The sequence below is a fragment of the Leptonychotes weddellii genome, chromosome 6 (assembly GCF_054177405.1).
Source record: "Leptonychotes weddellii isolate Sample4059 chromosome 6, ASM5417740v2, whole genome shotgun sequence".
Lineage (NCBI taxonomy): Eukaryota > Metazoa > Chordata > Mammalia > Carnivora > Phocidae > Leptonychotes > Leptonychotes weddellii.
Window position 1 is genome coordinate 73,809,907 of NC_138374.1, and position 20,217 is coordinate 73,830,123.

The 20,217-nt window shown below is 39.8% G+C and overlaps 1 protein-coding gene across 1 annotated transcript in view; it reads right to left on the minus strand.

Moving 5' to 3' along the window:
- LOC102751140 (protocadherin-15) overlaps window positions 1-20,217 on the minus strand; it is a 762,960-nt gene that overhangs the window by 29,777 nt on the left and 712,966 nt on the right. Inside the window, exon 27 of the mRNA XM_081823172.1 lies at window positions 3,624-3,800. Coding sequence (XP_081679298.1) covers window positions 3,624-3,800 — 177 coding nt within the window. The remainder of the gene's footprint in view (window positions 1-3,623; window positions 3,801-20,217) is intronic.

A 20,217-nucleotide genomic window follows, 5' to 3' on the forward strand; every position in this document is an offset into this window, starting at 1 on the left:
TGTGTACCAACATGCAAAGTTGGCATAAGAGATCCATGAACTCAAAGTGGGGGGTTGGCGCTGTACTCACTTGCAAACTGTTTTCCAAGGGCCCCGATAAGATAAACTAGGGACAAGGCTGGAGACAGGAGAGAAATCCCCTTCTAGTGCAGGGTTAGAGAGAGCAAGCAGCTAAGGCTGGAGCACCTTGGAATTCTTCGGACCTGTATCGCTTACAAAGCAAGAGCCTTAAGCTGCAGAAAGAGGGAGAGGAAGTATCCCAATCCCTAGGGGTCAGGCTAAATCCACTGCTTCTGGGGAAGAGGTATAAGCAACAATCCACTCCATGTAGAGGAGGAACAGGCATTCTCTTGGGCCGAAGACCCTGCACAGAGTAGAGGTTTCCTACTGGTCGGGAGGGGCAGGGAACACTCTGACACCCAAGACACACCACAAAGATGGTGTAGTGAGTAGCTGCCATGGGAAGGACGGGGGAGAAAAGCGAGAGAGCCTCAGCCCACATCCCAGGCACTCAGGCTAGACAAGGAGAAGAGAGCCACCCACCCACCTTGCTGCATGTTCACGGTGAGGGAAGAGCCAAGCAGTGAGCAGGCGCAGTCTGCCCCGATGAGAGGGGTAAGAGAATGCAGAGAAGTTCCCAGGGCCTGCAGGGAGACCCAGCAGTGGAGCTAGACCAGACACAGCCCAGATGCTGGGACATCAGACAGACTTTGATACACCTCTGCTTAGTATTACAGAATCTAGCAGAAAGCAAACAATATGCTTGAAGCAATGGGAAGTTCAATAAAGTGGTAGGAATCGTAAGAACCAAATGGAAATGGAAGCTTTTTTTTTTTTTAAAAGATATAAAGATGAAGAATTCCTTTAATGCGCGCATCAACAGGCTAACAGATGAATCCGTGAACTTGAAAACAAGGCAACGGCAATTATCTAAAGGAAAGCACAAAGAGAACAGAGGGCAAGGAGAAGAAGACAAGAACAGACAGCATCCAAAAACGTGGAGAAAAACGAATTTTAATTGGAGTCCCAGAATGAGAAGAAAGAGAATCTAGGTTATAAGAAATACTTGGAAAGATAATGTCTAAGGATATTCTAGAAATTGAAACAACGTAAAAAACCAAAAACAAACAAAAAATGCAGATTCAAGAAGGTCAAAGAACCACAGCAAGAATCAAAGCAGGATAAAAGGAATATATATTTACTGCAAAAAAATCTAAGTGATTCAGATAACCAAAAATAAGAAAAATCAAAATACTCATAACCTTGTAAAACAAAGTCATTAACATGTCATTACAGTGATTCCGGTCTTCTCTATGCTTTCATAAGCTTTTAAAGAAAAGTTTTGATATAGTTAAATCAGTTTTTTTTTTTTTAAAGATTTTATTTATTTATTTGAGAGAGAATGAGATAGAGAGAGAGAGCATGAGAGGGGGGAGGGTCAGAGGGAGAAGCAGACTCCCTGCCGAGCAAGGAGCCCGATGCGGGACTCGATCCCGGGACTCCAGGATCATGACCTGAGCCGAAGGCAGTCGCTTAACCAACTGAGCCACCCAGGCGCCCTAGTTAAATCAGTTTTTAAAAATCAAAGTGAACTCCTCTGAGGAAATACCTTTTTTGTTTGTTTCTAATTCTTTGGCCCGGAAATTCCAACATCCTCAAAAGCTTACATTTTAGGATCAGGGAAGTTGAAAATATAATCCTATTTCCGTTATGTGATAATCTTAATGTTCTAGTATATTTGTTCAGTGTTAAAAACTAAATTTTCAACAGCTCTCCTAACTACAGGATAGATAATATCAGTGCATTATGAGCCTTGGATTATGAAATATATCTTTATAATTTCATTATAAAATGTTTTGAGGAACAAGTCTGGGTCTTAGGTTACTATATTAATAATTAACTAATAATATATTAGACTTATATTATTATAGTGTCTCTCAGCTACTAGCTCAAGCTGCTAAGGGAAACCTTTAATACTTCATGGCCATTCCATCCTCTTTTCAATACAGAACATTTTGATTTACAGTTATTCTCGATTTTTCCCTTCTTTCCTGGCTATTATAGTTATTCAATTGAATTTCTATCTTTACTCTTTACAATATGATCTAGGTTTGGGAAAACTTGTTTAGAATGAAGGATGTTTATCTTATACTTCCCAGTGTCAGTTGAAACCCAACTGGCTTCAGTTTCCAAACTGTTCACCTCTGAGGCGTTTACATGTGCAATTCAGATGATGATCATCATTACTTTACTCTTTAAAGCTAGACTAACAGCCTAAAGAAAACAGATGTTTCCAGAGTTAGGGAAAACACCCTGAATTCAAACAACCTATCATCATATTTAAAAATAAAACCAATGTATGTAAAAACACAGAATGCAGATGGGTTTAAGTAAATGTTAATAATGACAATAGAATATATGTAATTTTAAAGTATATTTCTAAATGAATTTTAAAATTAATACAATATGCAAAAATTGGCTTAATAGATCTAAAATGCTACTTCATCTGGATGTTGGTTCTAGAACTTGAGAGGGCGCTGCTGCTTAGTCATCTCTACCTCCCCACCGTGATTAACATACTATCTTGCCCATGGCCCAAACAGTTATTAAATTTAAGTTGATGAATAACATACTTAATAACTATGGCTCTTTTATAATTAAGTTGCTATTAAATCACTATTTCATTGTTGCTAAAATAGCAGCAGTGAAACTTTGCTCAAGAACAGATTTAAATTCAGAACAGACTCAACTCAGAATGTATGGGTTTTAATAGATAAATAGATATTTGCTGAATACATAAATGCAGCCACATATGGATATATTTGTAAATTAGTATATGCATATATTTATTTAGTGCTCTTGAGTATATATGGAGAAAGAAAAACTAAAATCTGAAATTATGGATTTGGGTACATATATATATACAAATACCAATAAATATTTAGAATAATATATTATTAAGTAAAAATGTATTTCAATTTAAATGAGAATTGCATGCCAAGAGTCTGGTGGACACTAGGTGTCACTAAAGCAAAGCTCAAACTAACAACAACAAAGAGGTAAGCTGTTCTAAAATGATTTCCAGGGGAGAATGCATAGCAGCTGTTTTGCTTAGAATTCTGCATTTTCTTTATTTATAGGATTCATAACTCAAATATTCAAATTCACCAGGATGAAATAAATAGATGGAAAGTATGGACTGAGGTGGAAGGGGTTATCCCCTTTGCCCCCCACTCCCAAGTCAAGGGGAAAAAAAAAAGAGAGAGAGAGAGACTAATTTTTGCTGATTCAACCTTGAGGAAAGCTAGATTTATTCTTCAAATTCATGCCTACCAACATTGTTGCAGGCTGATACCTGAAGAAGGAATCTGTGCTCTCCCCCTCCGGACAGGCAGGGCGTGGGAGCAGGAGTGGAGGTCTGGGGTCATCTCTGTGGACTGCCCCTTGCTCCTAATGGACCTTCTGACCTCCAAAGTCACTCTCTCCCACACCTGGCCCTGAAAACGTCAAGGCATGAGGACCCTAGGTATTGCCTTTGATTTTTTTTGCTTACACTTCACTTTCAACAATAATTTGGGTGATACTGTCACCAGGGAGCTGTTACAGACAATAAAATGACTTACTTAAAAAGCTCATTTCTGTCTATGGCTCGGTTGGTCTGGGGGTCGACTGCGTAGACAGTCAGGTCACATTTGGTATAATCTTCTAGAGAAAAGGCGTCCCCATGCCTGCGAGCACCAATGGACTCTACCACCACCTTGGCACCGGGAATTTGCTCCTGAACATAGCGATCCAAAATCCTATAAATCAAACAAAGTACAAACATGACATTCACTCTCAACTTGAAATGACATTTAGTAAATGAAAAATGATGACAGCCTGGTTTTTGCTAACGTTTACTGAATATGAACACTTGAAAAAAACTTCTATTTTTTCAGCATTTAACTCCCAGTGATGCTAGAAACTGAATAAGGTAGAAAGAGGTCATCAACCATGTCCTGTTTAAGTCAAGTCCAGACTTTTGGAATTTATGATACCACTTGAGCTCTATGTGTCTCATGGGAATTGCCAACTATATTGTACAAATAATAAACCTACCTATGGTTTATAGGAGGCAGGGGGTCTTAGAACTCTTGTGTTCACATGGTTGGTGTTACAAATTGTACGTTCCACCAGATTCTGTGATACATGGTGCATGGACTGTGATACAAGGTCCAGGACTAGGATACCTGTTTCCCTCATGGTATAAAAACTCAGAGCATTACAGCAATGAGAAAAGGGAGAGATGTTTTACCAGGTTAAGAAAAATATTGCATGCAAATTTCAGAAGCTATTTAGGTGAATACAAACAACGAAAACATCTATCATTTGGTCTAGAGTCAACAATATTCAATAGAAAGGACAGTAATAATGTTAACCTATAGGTAATTTCTGGAAAATACAATTTTTCCTAATTGCGTAATTTGATTTTAATCGGAAGCACAAGTTATCGCCATATAAGTGTCTGTGGCCTCTATCATCACAAATGACAATTTCCTTAATGTCTTTTCCTTATTAAAAACTTTACATTATTAAGCCCCATGGATTAACATCAGAATCTATATTATTAAATATTTATAGACATTCAAATGTAAATGAATTGATTTTAATAAGTAGACGCAGCAAATATCTTTACATTTATCTACAGATTTGATGCTCCATTTGGAGTCCATGTTGTGAGGCCCTTTCCAAGGGGGACAGTTGGGGCAATGTCATCTAAAGCCCTTTAATACATCGGAAATAGGGGCGCCTGGGTGGCTCAGTTGGTTAAGCGACTGCCTTCGGCTCAGGTCATGATCCCGGAGTCCTGGGATCGAGTCCCACGTCGGGCTCCCGGCTCAGCAGGGAGCCTGCTTCTCCCTCTGGCCCTCTCCCCTCTCATGCTGTTTCTCTCTCTCTCTCTCAAATAAATAAATAAAATCTTTAAAAAAAAAAAAAAAACATCGGAAATAGCTTTTAATTCAGATGCCCAAACTGACCCGCTTTCCGCTCTGTTAAAAAAACGTTTCCTTAAGGGTCTGGTGTGTGTTTGGTCTGCGCTGCCAGAGAAGCAGCCTGGGGGACATGGCAGCATCAGTGAGCACGGGGGTATGGCCCACACCAGGGGACGCGACCCATGGTGGCGAAGCGCTTTTTCTGTTGGCTGTCATTTCCTTTTTAATTGTGTTTGTTTGCTTTCAAATGTGTAGGGAGCAGCATAGTCAAAGTCCCCCTTCTTAAAGTATGATTCATCCTTGTCCTTTTCTCAGCAGCTGACACCCACTGGTCCGTCTGCCTGATAGGATCTCTTCTGATGAGATCCTTGCTGAGGAATAAAGAAAAGAAAATGTATTCTCCCCAGAACCTGAGAATGGCTACACGAGGAGACACAGACTGTGGGGCAGTATTTAGCCGGTGTTTTAGGATTCTTTTCCTGAGACAGTTATGCTCCCTAACCAAAAAACAACAACAACAACAACAAAAAAAAAAAGGAAAAAGAAAGAAAGGCCTTGAAATCAAACCACCTTATACTCTTGACAGTTGATATAGGCATGAATGGGAAGAACATCCACAGTAAAGAGCTCAGACGTTTGGCTTCAATTTTCAGCTTCTTTATTTACAAACTGAAAAATCTTAGACCAGCAAGAAGCCATCAAAGGCTCAGACTCCTTAACCACAAAAATGCGGAAGTCATCTGCCACGTTGGGAGGACTGTGTGCATTAAATGCGCAAACGCTTATAGTCAAATCTCTGCACAGTTTTGAGCACATAGTCACTGTTCCATAAAATATGATTATGCTTATTATTAATTTGGCTTAAAAGTTTGCATTTATAAACTTCTCCCCTGCCTCTAATTCATTCAAGACATTTAATGAATTTGTGGAATTGTTAAGAAAGTATATTTCTCACTAGTAATACTAGTTCACAAATCAAAAACCAAATATGAGTACGTTGTGAAAAATACTGCAGAAGGTGGCTATCTGTCCCAGTACTGCACTTTAATAATTTATAACTGCTGCAGTGCATGTACACATTGATTAAGTATGTTCCAAAGAAATCACTTATATATGCATACACTATGTTTTCCTACAATGAAGAAACTTGTCTATTGAGCTTGTGTCTTCCTGTATTTGGGGGAATATTGCCGACTCACTGTGACTAAAACTTTAAATGTGGAATGAAATACAACTGTACCAATTGCTTTATCACATCAGGGAATCACATACCAATGAAGTCTAAAAATGCCTTATATCATTTAAAACATGGAACAATGTCTTCTCCCTGAATTCTTTTCTCTTAAAACTTTGGAGATCTTCTGGAATGAAATAGCCAGAAGAAAAAGGTGTCCAAACTTGAACTCTTTCCTTACCTTTTCTGATAAATATATGTTAAACTAAATTTAAACCTTTTTAAATGAGAACACATTTTGTAAAAATCTGTCTTTCCACTTGCCATCTACATCCATAGACCTAAGCATGTCTGCCATGTCTGTCTCTGTGTCTATTACCTACATACATGAATATATTACATATATACATATATATGCTATTCAAAGGATGGCTCTTTAGCCCTTGATCTTCAAATGCACATGGGTACATTGTTGCTTCCTAAAGCAACTGAGCTTATGATTTTTTTAGTCACTTACTTTGAACTGACTCATATAAATTAATACCACTGTTTAAATTACCTTTATGTTTTGCTTTAAATTATTAATATGCCAAGCCAATTCATACATACAGTTTGGAATCAAATGTCATGAGAATTTACTACATGTAAATTCATTAAGAACACATGTCTCTCTCCAGCCTGTCAGTCTAAATTATTTACACACTACGAGTATACAGAGACAGAGAGACCTTCAGTGTTGCTTATCTGTAACACCTGTATCATGCATATCCCCCTATATCAAGGGAGATGTCTGCAATGACATTTATATAATGTTAATAATGCTTAGGTTCAGGTGGCAGGATTTTGAGTTTGCCATAAAACATTCACGGAAACTTGCCTCCTTATATTATGTTGCTTGAATTTCTCGTAATGGGCATAAGAAAAGAATATGGTCATACTTTTAAAAACTCTTTAGCTCCCCACTTCCTCTTTCCCAACTTTTTTTTTTTAAATATATATTTTATTTATTTATTTGAGAGGGAGAGTGAGCGAGAGAGAGAGAGCACGAGCAGGGGGAGAGGGAGAAGCAGGCTCCCTGAGGACCTCGGGATCATGACCCCAGCTGAAGGCAGACACCTAACTGACTGAGCCACCCAGGCGCCCCTTCCCCAACTTAAGAAAAAAAATTATTTTGGGGGGCGCCTGGGTAGCTCAGTCATTAAGTGTCTGCCTTTGGCTCAGGTCATGATCCCAGGGTCCTGGGGATCGAGCCCTACATCGGGCTCTCTGCTCAGCAGGAAGCCTGCTTCTCCCTCCCTCACTCCCCCTGCAAGTGTTCCCTCTCTCGCTATGTCTCTCTGTCAAATAAATAATCTTTTAAAAAATATTTAAAAAAAAAGATTTATCTATTTATTTGGGGCAGGGGGCAGAGGGACACAGAGAGAGACAGAATCTCAGGCAGACTCCCCACTGAGTACAGAGCCTGATGCCAGACTCAATCTCACAACCTGAGATCAGGACCTGAGATGAAACCAAGAGTCGGATGCTTAACCGACTGAGCCACCCAGGCACCCCAAGGGAAAAAAAAAAATCTTTATATACATTTTCAGAGTTTAAAAAAATATATATAGAAGATTAAGTTGGAGTTGGAGTTGTCTAATAAATTTATAGCAAAACTCAGGTAAGTGGTTAGTGGGAAATTTTCATTCACTCATTCATTTATTTTCATTCATTCATTCCATAGATATTTATTGAATGCATACCACGGACCAGGCACTGTTCTAGACACTTGGAATATATCAGTGAACAAAACCAAGATCTCTGATGTCACAGAACTTGCATTCTAATTAAGCAAGATAGATAAGATAATAAAATAATAAAATGTGGGGTGCCTGGGTGGCTCAGTTGGTTAAGCATCTGCCTCTGGCTCAGGTCCTGATCCCAGAGTCCTGGGGATTGAGCCCCCGCATCGGGCTCCCTGCTTGGTGGGGAGCCTGCTTCTCCCTCTCCCTCTGCCTGCTCCCCTTGCTCGTGCTCTCCCTCTCTAATAAATAAATAAAATCTTAAAAAAATAAAAATGAAAGTAAATAAAATGGCAGGAATATTTAGGAAACGTGTCACTCAGAAGTCGCTGTGTGAGCAGACTGAAGGAGACAGTGAGTAAATATGGACATCGTAGGCAGGAGCCTTCCAAGAGGAGGAAATTGCTAACCACCCCTCACTCCCCTTACCCCACCACCGTGTGAAAAGCAAGGTGTATGAGTGTGGCTGGAGCAGAGAAGGTGGGAGCAGATCACAGAGGGGCTTGTAAGGACTGGAAGGGCATTACCTTCTGTTCTGAGTAAAACCAGGATCCACTGCTGGAGTTTAAACATGGAAGTAATGTTAAGTGACCTCACATTTAAAGCAAGTAACACTGGCCATTATGTTGTGAACAGGCCGCAATGGGGGCCAAGAGGAGAATTGGGGAAACAAGTTAGTAAAGACTTTAAGGAGATGAAGGACTTGCTAAATGCCCAGTCTACTCAGTAATTTGGAGGAAGAGAAGATACAACGTAATCCCTGATTATGAGCCATCTATGAACCACATAATCAAGTATTAATATCTGTGTATTATTAATATGCCTGGTTAAATGTGCAGGAGGCATAAATCTTTTAAAATAGATCAATAAAGGCAATGCTTAACTGGACAAATACTCCCAGTAATTATCTACTTGACCTAGATAAGCTCTGGCCTTTTGTGGTTGTTCATTTGGAAATAGGTCAATTTTTATAGATTATACTTTGTTTAAAGAAAAGCAGAAAGGAGAGACTAGAGCTCCGAGATCAATTTCTGATGCTTCATTGTTTCACTTGAAGTGTCTACCTAGGCAGAGATGGCTCTCAAAAGAGGGTACCATTTTTTTCAGAGTTCTGGCTGCTTCTTTTTGTTGCCTTTTGTACTGAACACAGAGCACAGACCGCTTCTGTCTTCTTGTGCCATCCGAATTGTTTCCTACTGAAGTCCAGCATTTTGTATATGGTGAAAAGATTGTCAACGGTGACAATGTTATAACCACGCTGTTACACAGCATGGCATTAAAGCTGGCTGACGTCTCAGGAAAAGTGGGATTTATGCATAGCCACCAGGTACTATTTGATGATACCGTTCGATGATACTAGGTCTATGATGCAGAGAAAAACGCACTCAACTGCAAAAATGAAAAGAGTCTCAGAGAAGTATTTATTGACTGCAATATTCTGTGAAGGACCCCAAAGGGCTGAGGATTTTCCACCACCGTGTGCCTCTTGCACAGGAGCTGGGCCATTTGCTGCTCCCCACTCTCCTCTTGATTACCCAGAATATTCACACAGTGGCTGCTTGCCCCAAGAACAATCCTGCTAAAGTCCTATAGAACATTCTGTCCTCCTTCCCCAAGGTCCTTGGGAGACTTCCATGCCTGGCATTTTCAAATAAAAGCTTACGCTAATCGTGCTCTGATTTTCTCTCACAATTTTCAGTCACCCGCCCTCCCCCTCTCATTGGCTTTACAGAAGAAATGTTTTAGAGATGTACGAATATTAAATTTTGGAGAAAGAAATCTCCGGCTCTGTTTTAGATTAGGATGGGGATGGGGCCTACAGTTTATATAATGTCATAATTGCTGAGTGATTTAATACCTGCTATAAAGTACATAGTATTTGGGATCTCTAAAGAAGTAATACTACGTGGACACTGAACCAGGAAATACCTATTAAAGCATGTTGATTAATTATTTTCCTGGAAATACAAGATTAGGGTTCAGACAATACCCCCTTTTACACGTGACAGTGTTGGATTTTACCCAAGCCTTTGCTCCTGGATGTAACAAGAAGTGCCCCAGGCAGCGGTGTTCCAGGAAATGACCTACTGCAAAGAGCCATCCTTCTCTAAGCCATGGGGGATGCCGGCACGGATCCTCCAAATTCCCATTTTTTGCCTCATACATGATTAGCTGAACTGTTTTGTCCCAAATGATCAATCAAACAAACAGACAGATAAAAATTCTTGTTAACCAAACACTGGTTAAGTTTTTCTCCTTCCTTCAGGTTTCTGGATTTTGACCCCCCTTTGCCTGGGACAGCGTACAAACCCACAGGTCCCTCCCAGAACGGCGGATGTTGGGGCAAAACACTCTCTGATCTAGATCCACTGTTCCGTCGCCCCACTTGCCCACAACTGGTCCCTTCTACCCTTGCTCACTGCTCCCTATAAAAGAAAGGTTTTCTCTGCCTAACCTTTGAGTGCCGTCAACCTCTGGGTCAGCTGGTTCTCCCCAGGACAATGGTTCTTCTCCCTAGTATCTTAGTTCCTCTCTCCGGCCTTAGAACAATCCTGAGAAATAAAGTCTCTCTTCTAAATCCAGATTTGTTTGTCTTTGACACACAGAGCAGGCACACACCTGAGGGAGACTGTTTTTTACACTCCTATGAAGTCTTATTAAATGAGTGTATATTACCACTCACCAAAGTGGGTGATGTGCAAAGAATGTTTAGCAAACTATGTGAGACCAATGATTATTCATCACCCCTTTCCCTGATCCCCTGTGCTTGCTGTCCAACAGCCACGAGGCCCCACGTTTCCAACTGCATTCGCTGCTCTTCTCTCACTGAAGACGTGTGAATTCTCATCAGCACTGCTTAATTATTGTAATTTAATAATTTATAATAATAACATAATTAATAATTAATAATTATAATTTGAAATTGTTCAAACAAACTACAAAGTAGCAAGCTTTGAGGTTTGTTTCAGCCACTAAAAATGACAAAAATATGAGCAAGGCCTGATCAAGCCCCCACCGCCGACCGTGGTAAGGAATGATCATCCCGGACACCTCCTACTCATGGCCAATGGAAGCCATGGCACCGTGGGTCAGTTATTGCCATCAGGGGTAGACATATGTCCAAACCGCACGAACTGTCCTTCGTCTTTATAAGATACGCAAAAAGAAGGCATTGATAAAAAAGGCACTAACAGGGGCACCTGGTGGCTCAGTCGGTTAGGCATCTGCCTTTGGCTCAGGTCATGATGCCAGGGTCCTGGGATCGAGTCCTGCATTGGGCTCCCTGCTCAGTGGGAAGCCTGCTTCTCCCTCTCCCACTCCCCCTGCTTGTGTTCCCTCTCTCGCTGTGTCTCTGTCAAATAAATAAATAAAATCTTTAAAAAAAAAAAAAGGCACTAACACCCCCATGACCCATGTGAACTCTGTTGGGTTTTGGCTGCAAAGCATTTATATCTCTCCCTAAAAACACCCTGATTTCAATGGAGGAATTAGCCCAGTGCCCAACCCGTACGAGTGACTTGAATCCATGGTCCCGTCCTGCCTCATCCCGTGCCAAAAACGGCTGCAGGCAACTCAAGACCAGACCCTCTGCTCTCTGGAGTTTGGACACAGGAGTTGTAAAACGGTTGGAACTCACTCACTGAGGTGCAACATGTTCATCAGGCTGAAATCTCACTTGCACCTAATCACCCCTATGGGTTCTTGTTTCCCTGGGCTCTGCACCTGCCCCTGTTCGTTTCTACTCCCCAGCCCGTGTTCCTTCCTCCTACTGTCACGGTCGGTTCCCAAGAGCCTCCAGCAAAGCTCCCTCCACTGAAGTTAGCCTCAGCCCATTTCCAGCACATTGGACCTCGTAAGACGCATATTTCCTTTGAAGGTCCCGCCATACCAAAGCACAAGTCATTTTTCTAATTCTCTCACAGAAGCAACATCTGTCTCATTTTCCTAATCAGGGTCTAACGGGTCCTGCTAGACTCTTTGTAATTCCGCTGGCCGTATATTTTGCTTTCTGCTTGAAGTTGCGTGGCTGTTCATTATAGAGTTTGAGAAGAATTTGTATTCTGGAAAAATCCAGTCATTTACATTTGCCCTGAATCTAAATTCTTGGGAGCAATCTATCAATTTCAAATACAAATAGTGTAAACAAACATATAACAGAAGAGTACTTGATTATAACAAACTTTCTCAAAACAAAGGATGGTCTTTGATCTTCCAAGAAGCAAATATAGTGCAAATGAATTAGTATAGTAATTACGATCATTAACCAAAATTTAAACTTTTATTTAGGCTTACTGTTCTACTTTAAAAGATCTGTAATGTATGCATAATATTTAGTAATATGTTACTATGTCATCTCTAGACAAAGTTCCAAAAACTCCAAAGTTCTAAATATAATTAACACATTTTATATGCATATAAATATACATAGGTGTACATATATGCATGTATTTACATAATATATGTGTTATACATGTGTATTTGTATGTAAATGTTGTCTTATACACATATAAGTTTATATGAAAATACATGTGTATAAAACATTTTTTGTGTTACCACGTTAATTTTAATTAGTTTATAATTTAAACTAGAAATAGCTTATCTAAGTAGTTTTTTACAATAAATGTTGGATAAATAAATTTTGCAATAAATGTTGAAAGGCATATTTAACTGAACTTTTTTTATGTGCAAATAGCTTTTTTCTTTAAATCATAAACTGAAGTCACCAGTGAAGAACTGGGTCCCTTAATTTATTCACAAGCCACGTTTTTTTGGTAGATGCCCCTACATTTTAATTTACAACATCACTTTATCCAGTTACCTATATGTACCTCTTCAGTGAGTCTCAACTACACATTGCATTATAAAAAATTAAGTGTGGAGCCTCACAGAAATCGTTTTATCGCTAACGCAGGTATTTATTTATCGCTGATTTTACCTTTTAGTTTTTAACACTAAAATTATTACAGCGGCTATCTTTTCAATCACCATTTGTGAGAAGGAGCCAACCTAAAATTACTATTTGATGGAAGTTTCTGTGTGCGGGAGAAGCCCACTCCCTAGAAAAGGATGGGTTGGATATTTAATTCAGTTTCCCTCTTAAGAAGCCCTGCAAAAAGGAAGTGGTTAGGAACACAACCTGCTGCTGGCCCTTGGATAGAAACTCAAATTTAAACCTCTACCACTTGCTATCCTGTGTGTCTTGGTGGAAATTACTACTTCTCAACTCAAAGCTTTAGGGAACTCAATCTGTACAATGGGGAAAGTAATCAGACCTACCTCAAAGGGCTCTGCAAGAAGTTAATTCGATAGCACCCATTAAGTGCACAAGACCCAACAAATAAAAAGAGCACTGCAAAGATGTGTTACTTGTTGTGGTGGTTACAGCAACTCCTCGCATTTCCTGATTGCAAACCCCACTTAGCCTTTTGTCGCAGTAAATGGACTGCATTTAACCAGCAACAGAGGGACTCCACCCCAGGTACTAGTCATAGTGTTTCAAAAGCCTGGCTAAAGAACCCACTGCAGATGGCCACAGGGACCCAAGGTGTGAGTTCCTGATATCCTGCACTGATAGACCGTTAGAGATGCCACCCAGACGACATCCCATGTAAGGTTCTGAGAAACACGGGACACTATGTACTTCACACTTTGTACATGCTATGATATCCCGCAGGATACAGGCATTGTCCTCCAAACTGGCATTTCACTCAGAAATGGTTCTTTTTTTTTTTCTCCCAGTTTTGTAACTGATTCTGTTCTTTTTGGTTTTTCATTGGTTTGCTTCTTTCGCTTTGGCCCCAACCCAGCGAAAACCAAGTTCCAGACTCCTCTAGCGACTAGGCAGGGCTCGGTCGCATTGTCTCTGTGATAGTCTCACTCCCGACTCATTTAATGTCTTTCTATTCTGTTTGCTTTATTTTTATGACTCATGTTAAATACATATTACCTTGTTTTATTGTATGAATCGTTGTAAAATGCCTACAATTCACTTTGAGTAGGTGGAACATTAAAAAATAATTACATTTAGCATCTAATACAATTTAGATAGAAATGAAAGTGTCTAAAATAGCATTTGTGGGGGCGCCTGGGTGGCTCAGTTGGTTAAGCGACTGCCTTCGGCTCAGGTCATGATCCTGGAGTCCCTGGATCGAGTCCCGCATCGGGCTCCCTGCTCGGCGGGGAGCCTGCTTCTCCCTCTGACCCTCCCCCCTCTCATGTGCTCTCTCTCTCTCTCTCATTCTGTCTCAAATAAATAAATAAAATCTTAAAAAAAAAAAAATAATAAAAATAAAAAATAAAATAGCATTTGTGTTGCTGCTGATACAAATCAAATTTTCTTATATAAACTTGTGGTTGAATTTATTTCTCATGTTAAAAAAAAAAACGCAGCATAGACAGAGGTAGATTGTGCATGAGTTGGAGAAAGTTACAAGAAGAACCATATGTGTAATTAAGAGAGGAGAGGAACTGGCTCTTGCTGATTGGGTGTCTGAACTGAGTGGATGCACAAGGGAACAGTCTAGAACCTTATATCACAGGTTGGGACTGATTATAAAAAATAATAAGCTGTTTGGGGGGCCTGGGGGCTCAGTCGGTTAAGTGATCTCAGCTCAGGTCTTGATCTCAGGGTCGTGAGTTCAAGCCTCACATTGGGCTCCACATGGGGTATAGAGCCTACTTAAAAAAATAATAAGCTGTTCTATTTGGCAAAATTTCTGCACCATAAAATGTAAGAGAATATGATAGAAAGAAGAATTTTGATTTTATGTATTTTAAAAACCTTTATAAAGTAACTGTGACTCATGCTTTAATGGAGCCACCCATAACCATCTTTCACCCTACATCCGCTTTCTAGTTCTGATCTCTTTGGTGCAAGCAAAAGCTCTGAAAAATAAACTGAACGGAAGGGTATGATATTTGGGAACAGTACAACAGAGATTATGACACTCTACTTTTTTAGGTTTCTCTCTCCAATATCCCCAATTGTGTTTCCAAAGATTTTTTTGATGAAAAGATAAGTACAATAGGAAGCTGGAAAATGCCTTTTTTTACTGCTTTTGTGAATGAATTTTATCTTTGGATTATGAATAACCACTTTCCTCAAATCACAGAATAGAATATAGCTGTATAAATTAACTCCTTTCATTAACTTTTATTAACATTAATAATTGTGTTAATAACTGATAACACGTTAGTGAGGTTGATAAGTAATAAGTTAATAAGTGATAGATATATATATCACCAATCATAAGTTAAAATAAGAATATTAGAGCCAATATAGTGGAACCTTCATTATAATTGTCTCTTATGAATTAAACTGATTTCCCTCCTCAATCAAAATCTACTCTTCACTCTTGCTTTTCTTAAACAGAATACTTCCTCCAATATGGTTTTATTTTTTTAATTCTTACACTTTGCTCACAGAGCAAACAAAAGCAATGAAAGGATGGCTCTATGTGCTGTAAAACTCAAAAAATAGCATTTTTAATTGATCTTCCATTAAAATAGACTTTCAGTGAAGGAAGAGTCTACGTATCTCTTCTTGAAAACAATAGCTATAGTTCAAATATTTCAAACATTATTTTAAAATAAAAGCAAAATTAAAACATCCATACTGGAATTATAGGAAGTATTTTGTTTGTTTTGGCTTGGTTTAACTGTTTCCAAAGGTGTGAGTACAACGACAAAAAAAAGCAAAAAAAGATAAAAGGAGAAAAAAATACTGACTCTGCCAAAATATACCATGTAAATGTTACAGCTAAGCCCAATTTTTTTTTTTTTATAAATGCATATTGCTGGGAAAAATGGGAGAGTGTCACAATTATATATTTAAATTTTTCTCTATTACATGTACCAGATGGCAAGTACAACTAGAAAGTCAATTTATTATCCCTCAGTACTTTTTATTTCTCCCAACAGAAACTAGTATCATTTTCACTATAAAGATTCTGAAATTTGTTGATTAATGAATGATGCATATTCTGACCCTTAAAATACAAAATAAACCTATTGAAAGCAGGGCATCAGCCCACATAATTCTTTACTGAATTACTATACAATGGAATATCCAGAAAAGGTCAACTCGACTTGGTAAGTCCTTGTTTTTGGTTAATTCTGCATGTAGGGAAGTATATACTTGACCCTCGAACACCATGGGTTTGAGCTGCGTGGATCCACTGATTCATGGGATTTTTACAGGACAGCACCTTCAATGTATTTTTTCTCCTCTATGATTTTCTTACTAACATCGTCTCTCCTCTAACTTACGTCATGGTAAGGATATAGTATATAATCCACAGAACATACAAAGTGTATGTTAATCAGCTGTGTTACTGGTAAAGTTTCCAGTCAACAGCAGGATTAGTAGTTGAGTTTTTGGTTGAGTCAAAGGTTATATGTGGACTTTCAACTGTAGGGCACCCCTGAGCCAACTGTATATGAATTTGGGAAATCCATGGGACATGAAATAAAAAAGTAAGAATTTACCCTAATATATCTGAAAGCTATTATCAGAAACAAGACAAAAAGTACTGTAACTTTGATCCATTCTGACAGAAATTTAATCCTTAGTATAAATAATTTATTCATGTTGTGCTCCGATAGTGTATACCTTCAAATACCAACGAAGAACTCATACAAAATGGGACACTATAACCCTCACAACAGGACACCCGAAGGGGAGAGCTCCCCTCTTTGTAACTGTGGTTCCATGTTGTTAGCTCAGTACTGACACACTGGGATAATTAAACATTTTGCTATCGGACACGAAATACAAGTTGGACTTCAAATCCCTATACTTTTCCACATTTCAAGGAATTAAGCATTAAAGATACTACCACAATATGCATGAATAACAACAATGAGACACTATTTTATAAAAGTCTAATTGCATTCCGGGCTAGCTTCCATTCTGTAAAGAACTATGACTTCTTACCACACAGTACGTTTAAAGTATTTGTTCTTTGAAAAGGAGATTACTTCTCTGCCAAAATAAAGCCCCAAACTGAGTATTTCAGAAAAAAATAGCAGATGAATTTGCTTAATGTCGAAACAAAGAATGAAGGCTTTGAATAAAACTAAATCATGTTTTTTTTCAAAGAATAATGAATTATACCTTGAATATTAAAAAGTAGGATTTCATTTTATGTTGAGTTTGTGTTTTATTTTTATGACTGGCTTCAATTTATTTTACAGCTATTAGAAGCCAATTACAGAAAATGTTGTTTTCGAGAGTCATATATTGAAATGTCTGTATTTCATTCTGATAAAAGTTAGATCATTTATGGTCAGCCTCTGTTGATAACCTCCCCAGCTTCAACCACATCTTGTGCTAAGTATACTTAAAATCAGCATGTGATTGCCAATACTTACAACAATTTAATTTAAAATGCAGCAGACAAGAAAGACTACACAACTGAACAAACTCTCAGATACTAACATTTCATATAATCCAGCTAGGCTTACATTTTTTTCACAGGTTTCCACTGGTTTCATGCGATTGTACCATACCTGCTATCCATAATGACTCAGTTCATGAGGAATAAATAAGGCAGAAGAAAATAACCTTAATGCAGGGCTAAGGAAGTGGCCTTGTGGAGGAAATAATGGAGTTTCAATTCATCATCAACTTGGGAAATCAGCAGAATGATAATGAGAAAGAGAACAACGGCGTCAGGACATTTATTGATGGGAACCAAATCTTGTTAATAAATAAAGTCAACGTGGGGCACCTGGGTGGCTCAGTCTTGTCTGCCTACGGCTCAGGTCATGATCCCAGGATCCTGGGATTGAGCCCGGCATAGGGCTCCCTGCTCCGCCGCCTCTCCCACTCCCCCGCTTGTGTTCCCTCTCTCGCTGTGTCTCTCTGTGTCAAATAAATAAATAAATAATTTTTAAAAAAATAAAAAATAAAAAAAAATAGAGTCAACGCTCTCCAAGGACAGAATACTATTACTTTCCCACATACCATGTTATCAAATTCTTCAGTGGCCAAGTAAGAAAAATCTTATTATTTTTTTTTACATCTGCTCAGAACCCAAACCCAGGAGTCGTTATTGCTTCTTGCCTTTGCTCATACATCGAATCCATGACAAGTTTTAGAGGCTGTACCTTGAAAATATACCCTTAATCTAATCACCTCCCCTGTGTTCACCTCTACCTCCAGTCAAGTCACAAATGATCTCTCCCTGGACTCCTTGCTGCTACAGACTCACAGCTGGTCACCTCATCTCCCACTCAACAACCTTTGAAAAACGTAAGCCAGAACATATTTCTCTGTGCAAACTTCATAGGCAACATTGGCCAAAAGAAATATAATGCAAATCACATGCAAACAAAAATTTTAGTACTCACATTAAAGGATTCAAAATCAAAATGGTGAGATTAATATATTTATTTCACTCAGTATATCCAAAATTATCATTTCAGTATATAATCCACCTAAGCAATATTAAGGATGTGGTCCCTTTTTTTGTGGGGGGGGTGAGTACCAATTCTTTTAAACCTGGTGTGTATATTATACTTAGATCACCTTCCATTTGGACCTGCCACACATTTCAAGCACTCAGCTGCCTAGTGGCTATCTACTGGACAATCAGTTCTAAGGACTTTGTATCTTATGCAGAGGAAGATGTTAAATCCTGCAAGTGGCCAGTGAGATCCTATATACTCATTTCCTATCTTGATAGGACAAGCACGCTCCAACAGCTGGGGTTTCACACCAGAAGTGTCCTCTCTCTGAGAGAACAGCCTCCATGCCCCCACCTCACCCCCCCACCCCCATCACAGTAGCCACATGGCTCTCTCCCTGAATTCCTTTCTGCTTGGTTTTCAGCTTATCAGAGGGCTTTCCTTGGTCATCCTATATGAAATAGTACCTTTCTTCCATCACTTCACTACTAGTATTTGTCTTTATTACCCTCATATATATTTAATATATTGCCCTTATATATAGATATATATTTTATAGGTATATATAAATAACATATGTTACATATTTTTCTTCCTGTATTCCGCCAATAGAATGTAAGCACCATGGGAACAGAGACTTTGCTTTGTTCACTGCCATGACTCCTGTGCTTATAACCTGTAACTACTTTTTATTTAATAAATACATTTCCAGGGGGGCAGAGCAAGATGGCAGAGGAGTAGGAGACCTGGATTTCGTCTGGTCTCAGGAATTCAGCTGGATAGGGATCAAACCATTCTGAACACCTATAAACTCAACAGGAGATCGAAGAAAAGAATAGCAACAACTCTCTGAACAGAAAAGCGACCACTTTCTGGAAGGTAGGACGTGTGGAGCAATGAATCTGAGGTGATATTCGGGAGGATAGACGGAGGGGGAGGGGCTTCCGTCGGCCACTTCTGGCAAGTGATAGAGCTGTAGAGCACAAAATCGGGAACTTTTAAAAGTCTGCTCCGCTGAGGGACATCACTCCAGTGGCTAAGCGGGGGGTGGAACCCTCACGGGACAGTGTGGTCTCAGGACCCTAGGGGGTCACAGGAAGACTGGGGTGACTGAGTGGGGCAGAGCTCCCAGGTATCGGAGCGGGGAAGCCGGCTGCAGAGACGGAGCTGAAGCGCGGGCTCTCAGCTCGGGGTTGCCATAAACCGTGATCCATGGCACAGTCGGGCCACTGCTCCTCCAGCAGGGACCCAACAAACGGCAGATCCGGGGAGACTTACCTTCTTCCCCCGGGAGGAGAGGCGCAGGAGCACACCGCAGGGATCTGCTGGGTTTGGAGACTCCACACGGGGTCGGGTGCCAGAGACAGAAATGCTCGGTCACAGGCCGGGTGAGCACAGAGTGCAGCCGGAGACCAGAGAGACGGGAGTGATTGACTGCTTTTCTCTGGGGGCTCACTGAGGAGTGGAGCCCCGAGTTCTCGGCTCCTCTGGGGCGGAGATTGGGACACCGCCATTTTCACTCTCTGCCACGAAAGCTGTACGGAAAGCTTGCAGGGAACAAAAGCTCCCGAGAGCAAACCTGAGCAGATTACTTAGCCCGGACCAGCAAGGGCGGGGTGATTCCACCTCTGGCAAAGACATTTGGGAACCACGGCAACAGGCCCCTTCCCCAGAAGATCAGCAAGAACAGCCAGCCAAGACCAAGTTTACCAATCAATGAGAATGGCAGAACTCCAGCACTAGGGGAATACTGCACATAGAATCCATGGCTTTTTTTACCATGATTCTGTAGTCTTTCAAAGTTAAATTTTTTTTTAACTGTCTTTTTTTTTTTTTTGAATTTTTCTTTTTCCCTTTTTCAACCAACATCATATCAATC